The sequence below is a fragment of the Aquila chrysaetos genome, chromosome 1 (assembly GCF_900496995.4).
Source record: "Aquila chrysaetos chrysaetos chromosome 1, bAquChr1.4, whole genome shotgun sequence".
In the NCBI taxonomy this organism is placed as follows: domain Eukaryota; kingdom Metazoa; phylum Chordata; class Aves; order Accipitriformes; family Accipitridae; genus Aquila; species Aquila chrysaetos.
Genome location: NC_044004.1, coordinates 68669646 through 68687861, shown reverse-complemented (window position 1 = coordinate 68687861; position 18216 = coordinate 68669646). Strand labels below are relative to the sequence as shown.

At 37.7% G+C, this 18216-nt stretch overlaps 1 protein-coding gene across 4 annotated transcripts in view; it reads right to left on the bottom strand.

Moving 5' to 3' along the window:
- The window catches only part of SLC10A7 (solute carrier family 10 member 7), a 157368-nt gene that overhangs the window by 88063 nt on the left and 51089 nt on the right, over positions 1–18216 (bottom strand). For 2 of the 4 annotated variants that reach the window (XM_041124991.1, XM_041125006.1), the window contains exons 5-6: positions 13116–13154; positions 7425–7499 (exon numbers count right to left, since the gene is read on the bottom strand). In XM_041124991.1, the coding sequence (XP_040980925.1) occupies positions 7425–7499; positions 13116–13154 (114 nt within the window). The remainder of the gene's footprint in view (positions 1–7424; positions 7500–13115; positions 13155–18216) is intronic. The other 2 variants (XM_030019342.2, XM_030019327.2) reach the window with 1 other exon arrangement.

Sequence of the window (18216 nt, the reverse complement as noted above, 5' to 3'; positions counted from 1 at the left end):
CTTTGCAAGCATTTATGATGCAATAATTATGCCACAGCTTGATGTAGTAGGACTCTGATAATATATTTTTCAAATGTCTTCGGAGTGACATATCCCATTTTGACAGACCTTTATGAATGAGGGGAGGATCAGCCCCCTACTAACTCTGCTTCAGGGTAAGCAAACTGAGATAGTAACGATGAAATTCTGTTTTAGTTCTTTGACTTGAATATGTATACACATTGATCAGATTTTGGAACTGGAAGACCAAATGGCAGATGGGCCAGTTTTTCTGGGAAGCCCACACTGTAATTAGGAGGGGAAAAAAAAAAAAAAAAAGAAGAAAAAAAAAAAAGCACAGCAAAACCATACTTGTACTTTTATTAACTGAGTGACTAAACTAAGCAATAAGGCAGTACTCAATAAATATCAGGCTTCATCTAGATTTTATTATTTTGCAAGCTGTTTGTGCTACAGTGATGCTCTTAGCTTGTATTTTAACTACCTACTAAAAATATGGAAAGCAATAGTAATAAATACACTTTACACATGAATTCATGTAACAGTTCTTTGTTGGGGACACTACAGAGTCTATGAAATGAACTATCTCTAGTCTTTTGCTCTGCTTTAATTGGCCTGAAAAATAAGGAAGATGTATAGAAGCTGTTTCTCAAGTCAATGACCAGAAAAATCTTACCGAGATGCTATACAGGAGTTAAGGCTAGAGTGAAATTTACATTGTTATTTTGCTAACTACATCATTATGGTGGATTATCTGTATTATGAATGTACCAAATGGTCTTTCTGGGGACTTTATATGACTTCATATGATTTTGTACCCACTGTAGGGAACTCAGTTCTGTCGCAGAGGGAAAGATACAATGACTGTCACTGAAGGAACAAAAATGTGTCTCTCTAAGCACCAGTTACCAGAAATAAGAGAGAAATAGAGCTAAATCTACGTGTATGGGTAGAGGTGCATGGAAAACAGTGAAACATTTGGGATTTATTTGTTCTTCCTATGGAAGAAAATAAAGTAGATACATGCAAAACACTTAAAACCATTTATAGCCTTTTCAAATTTCAGATGACTAGTTTGCCAGCTGCATGCTGTCTATCTGCCAGGCAGCATTGGACAGACACTTGAATATCTGTTCCACTCATTACAACCAAGCTTTCTCAACCATATATGAGATATTTACAGACTATGGACTAGCTCTTCCAGTCAGAGCAGAACTGCTGCCAATACAAATATCACACCCCAAGAGCTGATGGACAAAACAATATTGTCTATTTTTAAAAAAGCAGTTCTTTCATGACAATGTACTTTTAGAACTAGCAGATCCGGGGACTACTTACTAAGAAAAAAATCCTGCAAAAGCTGTCCTTCCCTTGCAGTCATTCTAGGTGATGGAGGACAGCACCATGTGCCTGTTACTGTCTCCCCGGCTCATCAGATGTTAGGCTATTGTGGGGATTCTACCACCCTCTTCTCACAACAGTCCAGAGTGAGAAGAAATTTACTGTCCCTCATACTGAGCAAGGCCCTCATTACGCTCCTCACTTTCTTTAAGAGATTCTGTCTCCCAGTCCACTTCCAATTCTAATTTATCCGAGAATTAGACCTCCTACAGATTGATTACTAGCTCCAGGCACCTGATAAGTCATGACAAAATTAAATTCACAGGCTAGTACAGTTTATTAGCAGGTTACTGAGTTGCTGGAAGAAAAGAAAACACCCTCACCCCTCTCCCAATGCCCTCCTACCAAAACCCTAACAAGCTTCACACCACCCACACCAGTAAGGCACCTGTACATCATGAAGCATAATGTCCACACAAAGCCTATGAAGTCCAGAAAAGAATGACCTGTAAATTAACACCTTATACCACTTTCACAGGAGTGTGCTGAAGGATCAACCACAAATTCACCAGTGTTTGTGGATTTGTACAGCAACACTAACATTCAGTCTCCTTCATTTATAGAAACTGTATGTACCCACAATTGTGTGTTAGCACTGCATGTTCCTGTAAAACACCTCATTGGCAAAACCGCTCATATTATGGAGATATATATGTATAGCCACATTATGCACTCTCCACAGCAAAACTTATGCAATGAAGCAAACTCTGTTAGCTGCTCATCATGTACTGTTAAAAGGATTACAGTGGTAAAAAAGACATCATAAATGCACAAGGACCTTCTCCCTAACTGCTGCACTATCTCACACAATAAAATCAATAATTTAACTATCTGAAACTTCACATGTGCAGGGCACTGCAAGTAGACCAGTGGCATTTTCACTTCAAATTTATATAGTCTTTAGTCAGTATACTTAATCTGCATTTCTAACACCTGCTTCAGTCGGCTGTGAAGTGCAATGTTATCTATAAAATTTTCTTTCATCTTTATACTGTCCATCTAACAAAAAATTATATGATGGCAGATAATTATTTGACTTTTAAAAGGATATGAAACTTTTCACGTTTTTTGATCATTTCTTGAAAGACATGTTCATATATTTGACATTCCATTTTATTAAAAGGTTTGAGTTTTTTTAAAAACCCTGGCTTTCACATTATTCATGTTATCTAATCCTATGTAATATATTTTTCCTTCAAATAGTTAACATTTACTTTCCATACCATAGTAAAAATGTGGGAAAGAAACTAGACCACAATTAAGCAATGAGGCACGACAAGGTGTGCATTTTCAGGCTATTAGCACATGCCTCAAATGCACCAAGAGGAAGAAGCTAGAAAGACTTTTCCAGTCAGCCGGGCAGCAACGCTAGCACCTCTATCATAGCACAGTACAAAGTGATATATAAAGAGTATGCGGGGGGGTAAAACCACATGCAGCTTTCATCCAGTGGGTTTATGTCAGGCAAAAAAGCTGTTCCCAGTCATGCATGGTCTCAGTCAAGTTAAACACTAGGAGAATAAAGGTATCCAATGAAAGTGTCCAATGTTGAGCTTTCAAGACACTGGTTGAAAACCAGAAGACAATATGAAGCATGGTTTATAAATGTAGAAACAACATCCCATCTTCATATACTAACATACAAAATTTTCTATTTGACATGGAGCGGTCACCACATTTAGATACAATCAAAAAAAAGTCTTCTTATTGGGAAGTAAAAAATAGCAATTTGCAAATGCTTCACCCTGTCAGAGCTCACATACAGCCTTTTCAGGGTGTGACTCCGCTTTGTACAACATACTGAGTTTTCCATAGATAAAGTCAGGTGATCATCTAGTCTGATCTTGCACTAACAGGGAAAGGACATCATGTAACCATTCCTACAACAAGCCCTTATGCTGGATTTGATCAAGAAGGTAGCTTCAGAAAATAATTTAGAAAAGGAATTTTGTGATACAATCTTTTTTAAAAGTAGGAGCAACAAATAAACAGTTTACTTATCATTACAGGAAAGTAACCAGGAGTAGGTGAATGGAGAATTGGAATGAAGGAGGAGGAAAGAAGATGCTGGGAGGTGCATTTGCTCACATATCATGCCAGGAAGGTGATAAACTGTATGAGCAAACCTGAGCCTCAAGGTAGGCAAAGGAATTATCTCCAAGATGGTTTAGGTTTTGCTGGGGCGGGGTTTTGGGGCTGCTTTTTTTTTTTTTAATGTAAATTCAAAATGAAAAATCTATTTCACTGACAGAACAGTGTTAAAAGAAGCCAAGTAATGAAAGACAATTAATTAAAATAATTCTCCCCCTCCTTCACAATAACCAGTATTTCCAAATACATGCCATTAAGGATGAAAGCTGAGGGTTGTTTTGATACTTTGAAAGAAGCTAAGGAAAAATAATAATGAAGGGAGCCTCTCAGCAACAACACAAGTATAGCCATTCAAAAAAAATTCATGAACTACTGCTGTCTCATACTAAGGGGTCATGATGGTTTCCTAAAACGGCCTTTTAAAAGGCCAAAAATAAATAATAAACAAATGCAAATTTCCAAAGGAAGCTCCAGTTTTATAACCATGCCTTTCTTGCTAGTTGAGATACAGACTTTGCAAAAGCTTTTGACCTAACCTCTGGCACTTCCATTAAGACAGTATTTGTCACCCTGACAGCAAGGGGAATGGTTTCCAGCCACTCAACTTATAGTAATAATGATGTCCCCTCTTGTTTTTACCCCAAGAGACTGAGGATTGCCAATTCACGGACTGCTGAGTTTTGAACAGGCACTGCTAGGTCAGATAGAGAACCACCACAGAAAAAAAAACATCCAAATCCAGGCAGAGCTTTAACCTGCTCTGGGCGAAAAAGCAAGCAGCTTAATAAATTAATGCGTTTGGGCTATTTTTTCTCCCCCAAAGAGCCAACTTAAGGTAAAAGAAAGTTTGCATAGAATGATACACCACTGGTATTGCTGTTTGTAAAGGGATGTCACGAAACATGCATACTGCTTTCTAGACTTCAACTCTTGCCAGCTGCTGAATCCACATGTGGTGGACACAGAAGGAGAAAGAGCTCCATGCTCCATTATGGATCAGTGTGTCCATGTAAGTGACTCCTCAGCATATCAGATTGTATTTTTTAACACACACAGATGCTAAGTGAAACGACTCCTCCTTGCAGCAGCAGCGCTAGTTCCAAGTGCTAATGAAGCAGAAGACGGGGTTTAAATACCCCTGTTCCAAATGAAGGGATGATTTCTCTCCACTTCCCTCGCCCCAACACACACTTTTCTCATGCAGGTGACTAAAAGCTGCAGCATAAAGGAATAATCATTGCTCCATTTCAATCAGAAGCTAAAACTTTGGGGGAGAATATTAACAGTAGATTCTAAAAACATTTTCATTTCCTTTTGATGAATTTTTTAAAAGGGAGGGAGAAAATTACATATTTTGTGCATTTCCAAATCTTTCTGCAGGGAACATTTACCCTTAAATCAGGCCAAATGACTACATGTTTGTGTACAACCACAGCCCTAAAGGAATGCAGTTTTGCTGCTTCTAGTATTAAAAGATACTACAGAGAGGGCAAAATAAAAACAAAATTGTCTTTCATAGTGCCTCCCTTCTCAATTTCTCCTTCATGCACCAACCTACCTAATGTAAAGAACCAATAAATTCAAACATTTGGTTCCCACAAACACAACTAATTATTTGCAAGAATTTTAAATCTGTTTTACAAATAAATTTTTCAATTGTAGTGTAAATTTTCACCTTTTTAAACAAAGCATGCAAATGTTTCTCCAATTATTTGTCAGAAACAAATAGAGCAGCTTTTCAATGCAACCATTTTTAAAAACTAATTTCAAATAAGTGATATGACATCGTCCCATGATACAAACTTCAGTGACTTAACTAGAAGTCAGACATCTTGATCTTACTTTCTAACTGAACTAGTGATATTTCTTCCTGTTAATCTTACTTTCTTTGTCTCTGAGTGAAAAGACAGGAAACCGTTGCAGAACAGAAAACAAGAAAACATCACAAACTAGTACCAGGACCTTTTCAACATTATGATCTGCACACAAGTTCCACCCTAATGCAATTGTTTCTTCAAGTCCTGACCATTAACAAAAAGTAAGCAGAACCAGAAAAAATAGCCCAAAACAAATACAGTCTTTTGATAAAAATGCTCTATTTTCACAGTAAAGAGGGCAATGGTAAATTTTACAAATTATGACAAAAGCAATCTTAGACAACAAACTGATTTTATGCTAAAACTATGTATCAACACAGATGCGATTTATATACTAATCTAACAAACTGCCTGATCGTATAATATTAAATACATATATTTCCTCCTCTAGATGTTCTCCAAATGATAGTTACCAAAGATACATACTCTTTTGACTTTGTTATTCATTAGCATTCATTTAAAATGGAATCAAGCTTTTTATAAGTTTACAGTATTCAATTTCCGTTAACAAGAGAGATGACTGTACCATAATCAGTCTGAGGGCACTTTCATTTCCAGTTTCCCCACACTATGTGATCAGAAGAAATATGCCAGATCATAAAATTTAAGGTACTATGAATGCCCAGTTTTAGCTCCTGAAACTTCACACCCTTCTACTTTGCAATTCATAAATGATAATTGGACTGGAAGAATAAAGCTGCTTGAACTCTCATGCTATCTTTCCAATTTGCAACAAACACCCTGAATTCTGTCTCTGAATTTTCTCCAGCAACTTCCACTTTTGCTGCTTGTTTTACTAACTCAGGAAATGCTACTGTACATGTATGCTCAGCTATTTCTTTCCTTGAGAGCCTGTTAATCCACAAAAACACTAACAAGGGGGGTGTGTGTGTGTGTTAATGTACTGCCTCAGAAGCAGTCACCAAGTACCACGCCATGCAAGAGCACTAGATGGGGTTGCTGACCGAAAAAGTAGGTGCAAGAAAAAAAATCCTACCATTAGCTGTCATATGAGGATGTAGAAAAAGCAGAATACCCAAATATATTTATCTTTAAAAAGATAGTAGTTAATTATTTTGGAGCTGCAAAGAGAATACAGAGAGATACATTTAATGGCTACTTACTGCTACCTTTAAATAAACTTTTTTTGGAAGAACTGGATGCTTGAGTCCCGTAAGACTGAGGGAGATGAATTAAATGCTCAGTAGCAAAAGCTAGTGGGAAAACTAGGAAAGCAGTGAGACCAGCTACAGCCCACATAATTTATAATCATTTGACAGCTAATAGTTTCATTTTTTGTTATTATGTAGACTTCAATGCATTTTCCTCTTAACCATTGGAAAAAAAAAATACAGGGACTGATCACTGGCCTTCTACAGGGTACTCTTTTCTGAGAACTTAATAGCACATTTCTTTCCTGTTGGTTACTGTTACCTACCCTCCCTCTCCCTAACCTTTCAAAGATAACCAAGAGCAGGGCTGATACTGTTAACTTGTTCTCAGACAGTCTGCTCTGGCTGGCCATGTAAATCCCTACTAACTTCATTGGTCTTTTCAAATCAACTGTGTCATCAGACAGACCACACAGTAGGTGTTATAATACTCAGATTTCCAGTTATGCCCCTACCTGATTTCTCTCAGTCCCTTGGGAGCAAGATCTCATTTACTTCTTTTTAACTTTCTGACTATCGCACCTTTATACTTACTCCTTTTTCATTTTAAAGGAGTTCAGCATTACTCATAGACAAGCAGATTTGTTTGTTTGTTTTGTAAAAAATTCTGCATCTGTTTCTAACTGACACCCACTCTGTCAGTTTGGCTTTTAGAGAGGGAGAGAAAATACTGGGATGAGTGCACATGCCTAGCCATCCCTCAAAATAATCATCTGTATCAAGGGCTCTTTTCTTAAACACGCACTAACAGGTCTCTGTCACAGTGAGCTTTGTTACTCTGCCTTGCTTGTACCAAAATAGTACAAGCTAACTCAACCTTAGGTATTAAACTGAGCATGTGACACACTGGAAGCACAAACACACAATAAGAGTGAAGGCCTACATATTTTAAAATGTTACTTGGCAGATCTGGAAACAGCTGATGATGTCCAAACTTACATTGAGATTTCAGATCAAGCTAGAAGAAATCAAAATGAGAATGTTAAATAACAATGAGAGAACCGAGCACCAGCCACAAAATAAGAGAAAGTTACAATAAGGCAACATAAGTGGCTCCCAAGATTATTTAAATTCCACAGAATCCAAACTCTTCTGCCAGGTACATAATATCTGGTCCAAAGACTTGCTGCTGCCAAGATCTGCCATCCCCTTCCACTCATGCAAAAACCCATTCTTCAAGGCTGAGGTGGCTTCCCAAGTGGCTGATTAACAGAGAGAACTTGCTCAGGATTTTGAGAGCTACCCAAATCAAATTCGGAGCACAGACCAGCAACACCACTGTAGTGCTTCACAGAGGAAGAAGAGACCACTTCTAAAGGTGTGGTGGCACACCTTAAAGCAGCTCCACTTTGAAATTAAACAAGATTCAATCTAGAATTCAGCACCTGTTGTGAACAGACCTCCTCGCAAGATTTTCTTGTAAACAGCTAGCACAGTAAAAAGGGAATCCCAGATGACTGTTCTGCCCCTTTTCATATTGTGAAGACACAATTAAGAGGGAACGAAGGGGTATACAAACATTTGCCTGATTTTAGAAAAATATTTATAATGTTTGTGCTAGCAATAATTAAGCCAGATAAGGATATTTATCCTAGAAATAACTAAGATAAAAAAGTGACAATAAAAAACACCCAGAATAATCCTAAACCATTCAACATTCATTAAGGTAAAATAAAGTAAATAAATTTAGCCAATTGGTTATTTCCATATTGGTGGATTTCTTTAAATAGTAATGAAATCATTGCTAAAAAATCCATTGTTATTAAAATAAAAAAGTTGGCTCAGCCTACCAAAATTAGATTTGTAAGTTGCTGGTCATTCCCATAATTAAATCTGTGTCACAAATTTGCAAGAAAAATGGACACTATGACTAATGCATTTACTTGCTGCACTAGTGCTGTCAGGCTGTGTAAATCATTATGCCTGCTAAAGCAGAGTAGATAAGAATTCCATACATTTTCATTAACCAGCTAGGCTTTACATATACGTGAAAAGCTAACTTTCACATTCCCTGCTAGCTTTAGCTTTCATTTGGAAGATAACGTAAATAAAAACACTAGCCTCGATTTGATTAGCCAAATGGCCGCTCCAAAAATTATTTGAGTTTTTGGACAATATGAACCAGCTTTGTCCCCTTCAAAAGATGGTCAGATAAAACAAAAAAAACCCCATATATACTTAATTTGGACAAAGGAAATCAGTGAAATGATGGCCACCTCAAATAGGTTTCTTCCTTCAGACTGACTTATGTAGCCCGGACACATGCCTTGTTTCATCCCATAGGTTTAAACAGAGGAAGCGAAGCTAATCCAAGACAGCATCAGAAGAAGTCTCAACCAACACTTTCATTTTTCGGCTGCCCTTCGCTCTGTTTTCTCAGGAGTTCAATGGTCACCAGAGCAGAGTCCTCTGAATCCTCTTTTCCTCTTGATTTCCTGTCACCACAGACCTTCAGATCTTGGTTACAGTTCTTTGTTTAAGGTGAAACTGATGGCTGTTCCTTTCACACTTACTGTTCAAAACCCCAAGGCACCAAAGAATCAGACAACATTGACTCACATCACAAGCTGGATAATCTCATGCCTTTCCAAACCCACTGTCTCAAGTGGAAAGGAGATTAATGAGAGATAGAAAGAGATTAGACAAGACTGTTTCTAGTGTAGCAGTGCAGAGCATTTTGTGAGGACATCCTCTTCTAGACTTTAAGCCCTCTCCTTCTTCCATGCACATGGCATTATATTGTCACTGCAAATTGAGTTTAGCTCTCAACTGAGCACATGTCTCCACGTCAGTGCAAGAACAGCCTCAATGACAGGCTATGCCTTGGTGAACTTAAAGTCAAGGAGCTGAGCCACCCAGTCAAACGCCACGGAACAACTATCAGCACAGCATGTTTTGCAGTATCTTGCCTATTGCTCTGCACTTTGGACATTAACAAGCATTATTTTTCTGTTGCAGCACAACTTTTAGAAACAGAATAGAAATGCTTAGGAAGCATGGTAATGCATATAATGTTAAGAATCTCAGCAGACCCATACTTAACATCCTAGACAACTTCTTTAGCCTTTAGGTGCAAAAGTATCCTCTCCTACAAGTGGAAGCAGCTACCTCAGTGCTTTCCATCTCAGCAGATCTTAGCATGCATTTGCATGCTTTACAGTAGCAACCTTGTTGATAACCAACCACCCAGTATTAGTAAAATGCTCTCAGATTTTATTAAAACCCCATTAAGAGGAAAAACTGAAATCACATATTATGTTCCACAATTACTGTAAACCAAACTGTTTAAACGAGGGGAGGAGATAATGATATTAACTACCCAACTCAAAGCAATCCTCTGTGGTATGATTCTAAATATTCTCTTGGCTGAAATTTATGTAAATTGAATTCATCTATCGTTAGTTATTACTAATCTAGCTACATAAAAACATTTTTCTGTAACAATTAGTTCTTTAAAATACTGTGTTTTAATTAGACCTGGGACATTATTTAAACTAAGTGTAAATACATACAGTATCATTCCATGCATTTTTTTTGCCTGCATATTTATAGGAATATGGGCTTTGGTGGAGTTTAAAAGGAATTACTTCACAGTTGGTTGGTAGTTTTTTTAAAATCTTCTTACCACCAAAAACACCTCCAGATGCTTAATCTAAGTGTGTTTCTGCTCATCAAGACATGTTTGGCATTTCTACATTTTGCCTATCACAATGTATTCCTTTTAATCTGAATAAACTCATCTCAGTATCATTCTAACATTATGCTGAGTCTTTTCCTGCAGACATTTTGTTCCACAGTTTATTTTAATTTAACTTCTCAAGCACCCTTTCCTAGTCTTAAAAAAAAAAAAAGGAAAGAAAAATAAAAAAATAAAATAAAGGGTTAAAAGCATAGCACGTCTTTCAACCCTTTTAAATTAGCTTGCTTCACACTATCATACACAGGGACTGGCCCACAGGGTCAGTCTTGAGAACAGACAACATACTGTCCTCCTGGCTCTGTCAGGGCTACACACAAGTACAGCAAACTGCCCATGTACTACACATTGTAAGACAAGGAACATAAGAAAAATTGTAGCCTTGCCAATGGTCAGATCCTTCCAAATTATCTCCAGGACACGCATATGGTTATGGTCACAAAGGTATATAACTACATCTAAGCCTATCCACAGACAGCACATAATCAGACACTAATAGGAAAAATTCACTTGTGATTTAGATTCATCATGAATTAAAGATATAGGAAACAGGATCTCCACCTATAGCCAAGCCCATAAGTTAGGCACCAATATCAACTGATGGATTTCCAAAAACATCACCAGGACCTTCCATTATCTTCTCAGAAACAGGCCAATTATTTTCATGTTTTATAGAACACTTTTGACTTCAAACAAGTAAAGAGATATATATACATATATTTAATGCTTCGCCAGTTGCTCATGGAAAACTTACAAAGTAAGTGACCACACGCTAGTGACATTCAGGAGCCACTCAGTTAAAGGCCACGTAGACATACAGCACTGTGAAACTGGTGAACAACTCTTGCTACTTATTACAGTCCCTGGCCTACTATCACCCCATTGCATTTCCAGTCATAAGGTTCATCCTATCAACTTCATAACTGGAAAAGTTTGCAAGAGCAAAGCTTTCGGTAAACATATTTGTGATTTATTTTCTGTCATACATACATATTCCCTACATAATCAAGATTTCAAACTAGGATACCACAATAAGCATCTAAGCATGTGTATATATTTGTGACATAATAGCAGCTACTTTCTTTATAATTTTATTTTTAAAAAAATCAGTAATTAGAAAAAAAAATCAGCTGGTACTGTGGTTTGATTCTAGCCGATCTTTAATATTTTTTAAAAGTCTTTCCTGGGAATTTTTTTAACAAGAGTGTTTACTGCAATGCTGCTCCAAGACTTCCCAAAAAATCTGAAGTGAATAAAATGTGAAATGAGGTAATTGTATGTAAATAGAACTTTCCAATGATCGGTTCACGGAACTAAGATCAAAACCAAAATCAGGAGTATTACATGAACACACAAACTAGCTCAGCTTCTTTAACTGAGATTTCTTCAAAGAGCTACAAACTGGTTCTAGAAATTAAAATATGTTTATGTTGCTTTACTAGGACCCAGCATTGTAGTCAGATGCTCTGGGGCCTAAATTCGTATTTGAAGTCAAAAGACATTCTCCTAATGACAGCTCAACCGAGGCCTTTGGGTATTCAAGGAAACCTCCTGAACTGAAAGCTAGGGACAGCAGAGAAAGTGGAGCTCATGCCAAGCAACAAGAGAAAATGCCACGCACATACACAGACTTAAGAGTTGCTCTAACACTGGGATTCCACAGTTTGAGGTAGAAAGTACCTTCTTGCCACTGGAGGAGGACATGATAGGTGACAAAAAGGAACAAATATTTGGGAATTGGTATTTTAAAAACGTGAATTGTCATCTATACCCACAAAACTTACATGCACCCTCCTCACTTTAACCTAGTCCCTCAAGAAAGCAGCAGCACAATGCATAACTTCAAAATGCCATGCAACTTTCTCTCTTGGCAGTACAGCTTTACACTCAAACACCCAAACTCCAGCTTTTCATAAAACAATAATGCATAAAGTGAGTTATTTTGCACTTGCAGTTTTGATTTTAATTTTCCAATTTGAATTCTTTTGTCATTCATTCACGTCATATTTTATACACCATAGTCCTCTTTCTGGGGACACAAGACTGGAATCACAAACACACACTTCTAAACATGCACAAAATTTAGTAAAGAAGAAGAAATTCAATTATTAGCTCCCTAAATAAATAAAACAGAGTAGCTTGCCTACATATAAAATAATCTGTATTTAATATTCATTAATGTCTCTCTAAACAACACATCAACAGCAGAAATCTATTCTTCATTTATTCATAAATATATTTATTTAGTGTTGTTTACAGTGTCTTTTCTGAATCTTTGTAGAACATCAGGCCCACAAATACTGTTTTTGCTTTTTACAGAAACAGTTATATTTCCAGCTGGATTGATTGCTTTCCCATATCTAGCTATTTTAGCGTGTTCCTCAGAGACATTGAGTGGCTTCACTGACAGTGAAATATGCTAAACAAATGACAAGTCACTGAGTAAATTAGCATCTACTCTCTGATCAGCTGGGTCATGTTTTCTTTTCAAAATCCATGGCCTCTTGGTAGAAAATAATGAGTATTTGATGGGCCTTATTAGAAAAATCAATATATTGATGCCCATGTCTGAAACATCTGCATAATAATAGATTCTGTTAACCCATTAAGGAGAAAATTAAGATGTGTTTACACATTATTAATTTACCATGAGCAGAGACGATTTATTCACTACTTTTCTCAAGAGTTTAACAAAAAGAAAAGAAACCGTAACATCTGCATTTAATGGCACGGTGAAATAAATTGAAAGATGATTCACATTTTTGCCAGCTAAATGGCACAATTCCACTAACACTAATGTGAAAAATACAAACATACCAATGATACTGTTAAAAGTAAGACTATTAAAACACTTGCTATAAATACTGCATTACTTACCAAAAAACTTCCAAAAGCGGAATTAAATATAGCAGCTGCCTGAAAAGAGAAAAAGATAAATATCACCAATGGTAAAATAGCTACAGTACAAGAACAAAATGTTATTCCCCTGCCCAACAAGCTATTAGATTCTCCAAATAAACACATACACAGAGACCATTAGGCAGTTAGCCGCTGCTTAAAAAATTGCCAGTGGCCTGTAACTTATGAAGACTGATAGATTCTAGTTTATGCATTCATAAATAATGTGCTGAAATGGACAAAAGCAGGAGGAGAAGAAAATCCTTGCCGGTAGACTTAAGAGGCATATCCACAAGAACTAAGAATATTACACAGAAGCTTGGTCTCACTGCATTTGCTCTAATTTTCCAGGAACATTTTTACATATTGACCTGTTAATAAAAATAAATACACCCCGATTTAACTAAAACACCACATTTTCATAGACTTTTAACAATTTTTCATGGAATATTAATCAGGCAAGCAAAGTAATTTAAGTGTTCATCATAATAAAGTATTGACAAATTCAGAAGTTTCTGTAGTTTGACTAACAAATTTAAAATAGGAACAACAAAAAAAAACCCACAACAGCCCCACACTTCTGAGGCCAAAATGTCTAACATTATTTTTTACTCCATAGTCTTTTAAAATAAGAAAATAAACAATTTTGATAATTACTTTAGAAGTGTTTGTGCTTACCTAAATATCCAGGAAATATAAGGTAGCAGTATTATTTCTTAATATTAACTCATTAAATTCCAAGAAGTTAAAACTTGAGTCTTGAATAGCTTTCCCCAATTACCAAGAAAGAACAGAAACTCTTGTATGGCAGCCAGTCTGATGATGAAAAGCCACACAGCAAAGGTAAGAGGCAAGGGAGGAGGAAATCTACCATTTACATGAAGATTTAGACCAGAGTCAAATTAATCACCCTGGACACTTCCAGCCACAGATTAATAACAAGTGGATGTTAGCGAGTTTAGCAAGTTTGAATAAAGTCCAAAACCAGGTTAGGAGCTGTAGCTGAACCTGCCTTCTGCTCCATAAGAGGATGCAATGAAAATGAATGGGTAATGAGATCCTTGGCTCTAGAGAGCTTAGCTTTCTTATTCAAGTTCATAATTAATTCAAAGCTTTGATAATTTCATTAGATTCCTCCTCTGCTGGCCCTATCAATAAAAGATGGCACTGGACCGCAGCTCCTCAGTGGCCCAAATACAAAAACAAATGCAGGCTGGGAAACCTTTGCTGACTTGCTTACTAACAGGGACAATGGCATATGGCACTCCATGTTGCGGAGGGAGCATCTGAATAGATACAGCTAAATAAAACATTATAGTTGACAGTTGTAAACTACAGTAACATATTTTAACACCTCTTCCTCATCAGCATTCCTTTTTTGAACATAAAAAAAGAGGCACAAGTCCAAACAGCTCCTCTTGCCAGAAATCACAGCTGAACGCAAGAGTGAGTACTACTTAAAACAATTCTTCAACAAGTGTGAATTAAATCAGGGTTTTCTACTTGTATTTGAAGCTGTGCAGCTGATACTTCCATGTGGCAAGAGACACACACACATTACACTCACGCACACAAACCTACTGCAGAGATCAGTTTCAATACAGGACACGTCTTTGCAGGTATCGTTTGTTACTACATCCCTCTTAAAGTTCCTATTATCATTATAGTAAAGAACCCATCAGGTTTATCAAGTCTCTTTGGTATTTGTTGGACATGTGCCATTCTTTTACACAGACTCATTGTATTTGACCACTTCAATCCAATCAAGATGCAGAAAGGTCCCTTTTATTACACCCTGCCTCTGAATCCACGAAGGAGGATCTAGACTTCCATTTTTAAGCACACTTAAAGATCTCTTCCTTGCAAAACAATCTTTGCTGTATAAAACAGTGCAAATCAGCTGTTAAGATCTGAAAGACAGAAGCATCTGGGCTCCACTTCTGCACCAGAAGGCTGGGAGGAAACTTAATGGTCCCCTCCTCCCCGTGCAGATTTTGTGTGCAGAGTGGCAGCTACATTTCTGTCTGCTACAAAGAACCGTATCACTCACCCTCTTCAGGAAAGCTAGTGAAGTCCACATAAAATGGACAGAAAGCATAAAAAGTAGCCCTTCCCTCCCTAACATGCTAAACTTACCTACTTGTCTCAAAAACACCTGGTCCTACCAGAAGTTGGGTTCAGGCCAGGCTCCGCTTACAGTGCAGGTGAGCCTTCCAGACCATGTCTACTGATGCAGGAGAAATAACTTTAGTGATAGACAGCCCTCAACCATTTTCCTGGTGTCCTGGGTTCCATTTTTTTTTTTTTTTTCCCCCCTTTTCTCTCCTCCGATTCTCCTCCCTATCCCACCAGAGGGGGGCGGGAGGAGTGAGCGAGCGGCTTCGCGGTCCTTTGTTACCGGTTGGGCTGAAACCACGACACCTGGTCATTTCAACAACGCACAAAGAACAAAGCAGTAGCTGCCAAGAACAAATACACTTAGAAGGACGCTGTGCATCTAGTTTTAGCCACATCAGTGGCCACCAATCCTGATTTGAGGATCATCTAGAGACATGACATTTTTTACTTAAAATACGTTGCACTTCCACTTCCAGGAAAATTTCTGTATCTGGAAAGGTGGTAAGGAGAGATACTAGATGGTTCTATGGTGGTGATACGAGATGGAGATACTTTGGCCATCAACAAACTTCTTTTCTTTCTTCCTTCCTGATCCACCTGGAAGATTTCTGTTGGTGGTTTTTTTTTAATATTCTCAAGCATATAACAGGTACTAAGACAACAATCTTAGACAAATTTTATGCTTCAGGTATTCAGCCAGTCATGTGCAAAAGTTAAAATTCACGACTGGTCCAGGGGTACGCTAGTTTGCAATTTTTAATTCCCTTTCTCCGAAGCATCAGAAATAGTCCACATCAGATGATTAAACACTCATTACAGGCAAAAGAAGGAAAAAAAAATAATCAGGAAGACCACAAATTAAGCTATAATCACTCAGATGATTTGCCTTAGTGAGGGAGGACTTACACATGTCAATTACTCTATTTGCAGTTTTCTTTATAAACATTTCTCCCGCAAAATAAACTTAGAAGTAAATTTTTCTCATATCCACAAACCTGGGGCTTATATTTGTGATTCTGGTTCAGCTTAAACAAACTGGTAGTAAACTGAATCAACTGCTCCAATTTGTAATTAAACGTACGTAGTAGCATGACCCTGTAGAATTTAAACACTTTGCGCTTCCAACTCCCTTCTATCAAGAGGGATAATATTGCCTACATACCTCACAGGGCATTGTCAAAATTAATTCATTGCTTAAAAAGCACTCTGAGATCCTTAGAGGGAAGATACAAATAAACATTAGTGCTGACACATGATACAGCTAGGCTCTTCATTTTCTATTTGAAACATTTATTAGTCACTATTATTGTATAATTTTTTTTTAGCATTTGCTCCTTTTGTGCTTCAACAGATATCAGACTATCTGCAGTCAGCTTAAATGAAACAATAAAACATGAAAACATTCAGATGTTCTTACAATACTCCAAGTTCAGATTTGGATGTGTTTGCAAACTGTTTGTGGCACTTACCATTGATATGAGGGGAGAGTCCTCTATAAAATCAATGGTAAGATCCTTTCAAAAGGTAAACACATAGCAATGTATTAAAATACAAGGTCAGACCACATTCAAAAGCAGCAGTACTAACAACCAGACCAATTATTCAAGTTTACATCAACTCAGAGACAAGACTGAAAGTCACTGCCAGTACTCGTAACAGGGCTAGTACAGAAGAGCATGTACATCTCCACTTGAGTTTAAAATAATACACGCTAGCTCCACTAAACAACAAATTTACTTAGTATTAAGCAGGTCCAACTTCAGTCAATTCTGTATGGCACTGGGCTTGAGGGAACTCTCTCTCTGGTCTGCATTTCCAGGGAGAATCAGGTGGCCGGGAGCACTTTCAAGTGAGAAGTAACCAGCCCACCTCTGAAGGAAACCTATCTGGCAGTACTTGGCAGAAACTTTCCTCTTCCCATACCTAAGCCTAGCACAAAGCTTCAGCCCTTCATCTGCCACCTTATCCTGGAATATATGTACGGAAAACACTGCTAAGATATATAACAGTGACAGCAACAAGATGCAAGACAGTCCTCATAGCAACAAAGGCCAGTAAAAGACAGAAGAAAAAGGCAAACCCACAGCCAAGAGGCTGAGCACTTCCCCATGGGTGGGTACCCAAATGCAGCAGCAAGTACGCACAGCATGCAGGTACATGTGACTGGGCAGCGAGTCAAACAGGCATGCTACAGTTTCGATAGCATTAAATACAGAACACATTCTGAACTGTTCCATTTCCTTTTATTTTGGTATCAAACTAAACTATCTTGGAATTTATTAGGCTAGCTATCTTTTGATAATAATGTAGCGGGGCTACATTAAAGAAGAGGAAAAGATACACTGGCAACATTTGGAACACCTGGGTCAAAACCCAACATTTTATCATTATCAGCAGGATTTGAATGAAATTGTTATGCACAACTCAGCTGGAACTACAATTTCCTTTACTGCAGGGTCACAGGGAAACAACGGTGCCTCACAGCTTTGTACGTGGACCATATAAAAAAAAGTAAAAGGCTTTTTCACCAATATGTATTTATTTTAACACTAAAATGTTTGATTCTTGAGGGTCATTTGGCAGCCTTTAGGGAGGTAACCTTCCTAACTGTACTTAACCCTACGCTTACCCCCAGGCACCCCACAGCTGAGAGAGCACATGCTATGCACACTAGGACCTGTCTGGCCCCGAGTCATCCTTGCTCTGTGGAAAGGGTGTTTGTTCCAGGGCCAAGGCCACAGATGTAGAGTAATGAAACTAAACGCCCTCAAAACGTCTCAGAAGAAGTGGCCTGGGCAGCATACAAAGCTACCCTGTGTATGCCCGCAATTACCTGCAGTTAAAACCTTATCATTTTCAGACATGCACTAGTGGGATATACAGCTTAAGTACATGGCATAACACTAAATATCCTATTGAACACACATGGCACAGTGAAGAAGAGAGAAAAACCCAGAAGAGT